At 39.2% G+C, this 6,400-nt stretch overlaps 1 protein-coding gene across 1 annotated transcript; it reads right to left on the bottom strand.

Moving 5' to 3' along the window:
• Positions 1–1,113: 1,113 nt before the first annotated feature.
• On the bottom strand, positions 1,114–6,086 carry LOC115771787. The gene is made up of 9 exons (XM_030717657.1): positions 5,416–6,086; positions 4,706–5,034; positions 4,210–4,346; positions 3,933–4,137; positions 3,850–3,879; positions 3,026–3,708; positions 2,792–2,972; positions 2,352–2,737; positions 1,114–2,292 (listed from the first exon to the last, which is right to left on the bottom strand). Exons 1-9 carry the CDS (start codon positions 5,690–5,692, stop codon positions 1,920–1,922), a joined length of 2,601 nt encoding a protein of 866 aa, XP_030573517.1. The 5' UTR covers positions 5,693–6,086; the 3' UTR covers positions 1,114–1,919.
• Positions 6,087–6,400: the final 314 nt, after the last annotated feature.

The raw sequence follows: 6,400 nt of genomic DNA on the forward strand, positions 1-6,400 counted from the left end.
TATAAGCATTTTGATTTGTGGTTTTCGTTAAAGCGATTTTGTTTTTCATTTGAGTGGGTGATTTTAGTGATTTTACTGAAGGCATTAACTATGCATAGGCGCGTATAGGTTATAATTAGTACATATCGTATGCGTGATAATTGTCTAGCATTTGAATGATTTAATAACTACTTATTGACTTACATCAGCTAAATGTAAGTATTGCCGCCCAAATTATATCTTACAAGTCTTCCTAGGCAAAAGAAATTAAGCTAGGCGATACAACAGAAACCGTTATACTAAGAGGCATCGAAGTTTACCCTAAAACCCGCGTTTCTTTCAGATTTGTATCAATTAAAAATTGCTTATTGTTGTGTAGGTTCATTAAAAAACTAAACAAATTCAACTAGTTGCATGGCAGATATATTAACATTTGGTTATTTTGCGCTATTCAAAGACTACCATAAAATCCCTGTAGGTTCTTAACGTGTGAGCATGTACTTTCTTACATCCATTAAACATAATATTTGGCAAAATAATCTAGTGGTAAAAAATTAATGCCCTAATAGCGTTCATTTAACAATTGTCAAATTGATTTAACCAGTTAATATACACCTAAATAGTTCCTTAGTTTGTCGATTTGAAACACGAAATTAGCGCATTCATCATTTGTATTTCGAGTATTTTAGTTGCACGTTTAAGTAATTTATTATTTGATTGTATTTATGCTTAAATTCGTTTGAATTTAATATTTGATATTCGACTAAATGGCAAGTATCAGCATGGGAAGCGCTGTGTTACGCGTTGCTTAAGCATTGGTTAGGTAGTTAAAAATAGAAAGAGAGAAAAAAAAATGTAGAATTTTGAAAACAATTTGTTTTGTTCTATATATATATTTGTTTGAAATAGTATGTGCATTAAGCGGGTGTACAAAATATAATGTTGATATTAAATTAAAGCGTTGTTTAAGTACAATATGTAATGGTTTGTTATTACATACAAAGCATCGAGATTCGTTCTCAAAATACATGAAAAATAATGTAAGACATAAATAATAGGAACAAAGTTCTTAGCTTTAAAACTAGTTGAGCCAAAAGAGGGCCAAGAAAGAAAAACAAAGTTCAACAATAAATGTAAATGTTCAACAAAAAAATCTTTAAATCTATGAAAAACATAAACTAAACATTAACTATATAACAAATTCAGTGTGACAAAACTTAAGACCAATTGATAAATTCTCAACTTTTAAATCGTACTTAAAAATTGGAATTTGTGATAAACGCTTTACGGACAAATCAGAAAAATATTTCTGCGCTTGGCTAATAAAAACAGAAGCTATAAAATTTCTGATTAATAGCACAATAACAAAATATATATAAACTTAATAACGGGAAGGAAAAGCTAAACAAAAATAATTTGTGCAGTTTCCAGTTTCCAGAATGGCAGAGTCTTAAATTAGATAAATACTGAATGGAAAATAGGAACAGCTTTCTTAGCCAAAAATAGAGAAACGTAATTGAAATGGCCCATTTCAAGTAGCTGGCGGTTTCGATTGGCATTCGAATGCCCGCTTCAAATGCTGATATGTAAGCATGATTATCAAAAAATATTATTTATACGAGTTGATTATGTGAGAAATGCTCGTGTGTATAGCCTAAAAGAAAAAAGTGTATATGTACATATACTAAATATCGTACCGTTTAAGTAAATACATCAAATAAATGAATAACTTTACAAGGTTCATTGTGATTGGGTGTGCAACACAAATAATTTTTGTCCAAATCTGTCCATTCGGAAAGGTTAAGCTTCCTGTTGCCTAAAAGTGCAAAAATTTTGGTATCACTTAAAATTCAAAATTACATCCCATGATGAACATAAATATGGAACTATGTTAAAACGGCACGCTAAAAGTGCGCACAAAGTTTGGAGTAGATACACGCTTATATCGTCGGCTGATGTTGCTGATATTTGTACAATGAGTTGGCTGCAGCGTTGTTGGCACCTGCATTTGACAAAAGGTTTAAGTTGTTTGCCTGCTGATTGGCATGTTGCTGGAGCTGAATACGTTTTTGTTGCTGCTGCTGCTGTTGCTGTTGAGGTTGCTGCTGCTGCTGGTTATTATGATGACCATGTTGCTGCAGTTTCTGATCCATATTCATTCGGTTACCCGAGGACGTCAACGAAATCGTGGAGGAAGACGTCGAAGGCCCAATGCCCACCAATGTTTGCGACTTTGAGTTACGTGTCAATGGCTTGTGATTCTTAATAATCTCACAGCTGTGTTGCCATTGCCAACAGCTGCGGCAAAAGTAACTGCAACATATACATGAACTTTAGTTAACAGGATTCTTATTTTGTTGGCTCAAACATACCGAAAACAAGACAATTCACGACAATAGTAAGGCCCGTGCTGGACGCCACAAATTGAACATAAAGCATCTTCCAGATATGGATCCACCTGAACTTTCTTTGTAAATTTGGTGGTGCGAATTTCAATGAAGGCAGCCGATACAGCTTTCATATACGAACGAAAGTTGCTGAAAGTAACTCGTCCGGAGCCAATTGGGTATTTGTATTTATCCGTGTCAATGCCAGCATAAAGCACACCATCAAATAGATCCTCCATTATTGTTGCCAAGCCCTCGGCAGTTAGTTTTCCATGCAAGGCACCCACGAAAACCGTTTTAGTGGGATCCAGTTTTTGGGAACTGGAGCGTACATAGTTGGAATCGGCTATAATCCAGGGTATTACTTCCACCTGAATGGAAAAGGATTATTAGTTATAATGAGCACTTCTTTACGGCCGACTTACATCTTTGGATTTGATGCGCCGAGAGGAAATCTTAAAGAAATAGTTGCTGCCACTATGCGAATCATCAACTTGCAATACGCAAGCTGAGAGCAAGGCTTTCACCTGTTTATCAGATTCGAAAATGATGTACACATATCCTTTGGGTTGTGCAGCCTGCTGTTCCTTGCCGGGCCATTCCACTCTGCAAATATGAATGCTTTAATGATGCACTTACGTAAATTTATTTGGACTTACTTAATTGAGCCAAAGGGTTTAAAGATCTGTATTAATGATTGCTCACTGATATCCCACGGTATACCGCCCAAAAACACTTTAGGCGAATAGTTCAACATGCGATGCGAACGTGGCGGCAGTTGGCCACTCCAAGTACATGTTGCTTCACATATTGCGGCCGAGTTCTTATAAAACTTGGCGACACGATCCAGATGCCAATCACTATTACTGCCAATAGAACTTGGTGCTACACCCACAGTGCTGCCAGTACCACCCACTAGATTGCCCAAGCTAGCACTTGAAGTGTTATTCAGACTGTTTGAGCTGCCGGCAGTAGGCAAATTGCTTGCATAGCTTTGTAGCAGTTGATTAAGCAACGGCATTTGCTGCGTTTGTGCTTGCAGCAATTTGAGCGTATTGATGCGCTGCAGATTCTGCAGCTTTGCCAGCTCCATGTCCACAATGGAAAAGTTATCTAGACTACATTGATTCAGGCAATCGTTGTTGCTCAAATCAAAATTTTGTTGCGATCCACTTAACAGCTGCGACTCATAGTTTCGATTAATGTTGGCAAATTGCTGCTGCTGCTGTTGTTGTTGCTGCTGCTGCTGATGATGATGTTGAGCCTGTTGTTGTTGTTGTTGCTGTTGTAATTGCTGCTGCTGCTGTTGTTGTTGCTGCTGCTGTTGCTGTTGCTGATGCTGCTGTTGCTGCTGCTGTTGAAGCTGCTTCTGTTGATGCTGTTGCTGTTGTAACTGTTTTTGTTGTTGCTGCAAATGTTGCTGCTGCTGCTGCTGCTGTTGAAAATGTTGTTGCTGCTGCTGCTGTTGTTGCTGCAAAGAAGCCAGCTTGTTGCTGTTCACTGAGAGCAGATTCTGCAAAGAAATAAGATCAGACCCAAACTCAGACTCGAGCGGACAATATTTACAATCATATCCAAGAGATTTGGCTCGTTGAAGGATTGATTGCTGTTCTGACTCTCCGGTGAATTCGATCGCGTGGATGCATTTTGTAAATTGAGTCCGAGATTACCGCTGTTAGTGCCGCTCAAGTTGCTGTAGCTCTGCTGCTGATAAAGCATATTAATCGAATCTAACGATAAACCATTGGCGCTGGAGGAATTGCTGCTGTCGCTGCAAATAGTGCGGGAAATTGTGTGAGTATATCGATGGCTGACCAAAATCAAATAGGTGCCGTATCGTTACCTGACTAAAGGTGAACTGTGAAAGGAGCGATTGTAAATAGATGAAGGCGTACTTGGCGATAAGGGTGCAGAGCAATCGAAGCTGATGTTTGATCTTTGGAAAGCCTTAAGTGGGTTACTTTGTGCAACATTTTCAAACTAAGTTCGCCAATTCACCCAAAAAGAAAGAAAAGAAATCAAATAAATTGAAAAAAATTACACACACACACAGAATAAGAGAGATAAAAGGGAAAAGAGGGGAGAGAGAGAGAGAGAGAAACACACAAGATAGAAATAAATCAAAAATCATAAGACGTTTAGTATATATAGAGTCCACGAGCGTTGGTTTAGTACGAGCGAGACGCAAAGACACAAGCAAAAAAGTTAGAGAATAGTTTGGTGCAAATTCGGTGCAATTACAAGATACAAGATACAAGATACATGTCCATATACATACATATACAGATAAACACACGAGCAGAGCACATGTGCGTCCGACCTGTGCGCTTGAAACTTACCTGAAAGTAATCAAAACTTGACTTGGTGCCTGGCGAGGCCGAGGACTGAGTTGAGCTCGGTGTCAGTGGTGCATAGGACACTGCAGTCGCTGACAATTGACCGCAATCGCCAGTGGCAGCGACAGCGGCAGCTGCAGCAGTCGCCGAATTGCCAAGTAGCAAGTTATTAACGCCGCTGCTGCTGCTGCTGCCGTTACCTCCGGCGCCGCTTGCAATGCCTGCTGCCGTTGTTGCTACTTTTGTTGGGGCTGGTGCTGTTGTTGCCTGGGCTGCGATTGCAGGGCCGCTGCCGCCACACAAACCAAGCAGATCGTTCAGTGTGATTGGATCTGCAATATAGTGGGGCAAGTCAAAAGTACATAAATCTATATATCTATAATATGTTTGAATATGAATATGAATATGTGTATATATATATATGACAGTTATCGCTAACTTGGCGCAGCCATCAATAAATCAAACAAACAAACAAACTAACTAACTCTAAAGCAACTACAAACTCAAGTGCAACATTGACCATTGCCATAATTTTGTGTTCTGTTGGCCTGGCCTGGCCTGGCTGAAGAGCTTTCAAGCGTTTTGCAAATATTCAAAATGCTGCTAATAAATTAGGCGTAAATATGCTATGTTCGATCCAATCGCAGCCCAGCCCGATACGACGATACTCTTTTTGGCACTGGCAGCCCAAAAGGGCCCACAGAGCAACTTACTGCAATTGCATTGGCTTGCGTTATTGTTGTTGCTCGAGTTATTGTCGTATGCCAAGTTCTGTCTGCCATCGCCATCACCAGCTGCCATCATGCCAAGGTTCTCGTCAATGGTGATGTTGGAAGATTTGCTGGTGCTGCTGGTTTTGTTGCTGGTGGTGTTATTGCCGATGGCTTTGCCGTCATAGTTGATGCCAAATTCAAATGTCTCCTGCGTGGGCGACCCACTTGGCAGAGCACTTGGCGTCTTTCTCATATAAAGTTCCTCAATTCCCAACATGGTCTCAAGTGTCTTGATATTCTGATGGTCTGGAATGCTGAAATGCTCAAATGCTTTGTTGCTCGGGTTGCGTGCTCTCCACACACAAAATTTGGTATTTAGGTGTTTAAAATTTGACTATTACTTGAAAATTTACTGCGCTTCCTTTGCAAATGGCAATTGGGCGTGTACACTTATAATGCAATTTATACAAGGAACTTCGATCCTAGTTTAAACTACGTGAAACAAAATAAAGAATAATAATAATTTAACTATCGAAGGATATTTGTGTGCCGACTTCAAAAGGTAAAAAACTATTGAAATTTATACGTCCGTTTGCAAGACTCCAAATAATATTGACAAGAAAATGCCAGCAGTGCCACGTTAAAATGAATTTACAGCCAAAATAGAAACTCTACACCATGACAATAATTCCTATGGCAACCCAAACTATACTAAATCGGAAATTGAAAACCTATATAGCATCAAAACAAATGACAGTTTTGTTCATGCCTTTGACTCAAAAAGCAAATTAATCAAAATAGTTGATGCAATCCAAAAATATTTCCAACAAACCATTTATGAATGATATAAGTCCATCGCTGGCATCGGCACGTCTGCTCAGCAGATCCTGCTGCTGCTGTTGTTGCTGTTGATGTTGATGCTGATGTTGATGCTGTTCCAGTATTGAGCTAATCGAATGCTTCTGCAGTAAATCACTGGCACTGG

Source organism: Drosophila novamexicana, unplaced genomic scaffold (assembly GCF_003285875.2).
Source record: "Drosophila novamexicana strain 15010-1031.04,08,12 unplaced genomic scaffold, DnovRS2.1 tig00000108-arrow-pilon, whole genome shotgun sequence".
In the NCBI taxonomy this organism is placed as follows: Eukaryota; Metazoa; Arthropoda; class Insecta; order Diptera; family Drosophilidae; genus Drosophila; species Drosophila novamexicana.

Excerpts from the sequence above, each read along its gene's own strand:
- LOC115771787 (XM_030717657.1), bottom strand. The coding sequence starts at position 5,692 with ATGTTGGGAATTGAGGAACTTTATATGAGAAAGACGCCAAGTGCTCTG. Across the intron at positions 4,138-4,209 it reads CACAGTTCACCTTTAGTCAG|CGACAGCAGCAATTCCTCCA; the intron begins GTAACGATACGG and ends CACTATTTGCAG. Across the intron at positions 3,709-3,849 it reads CAGTGAACAGCAACAAGCTG|CAGCATCAGCAACAGCAACA; the intron begins GCTTCTTTGCAG and ends CAGCAGCAACAG.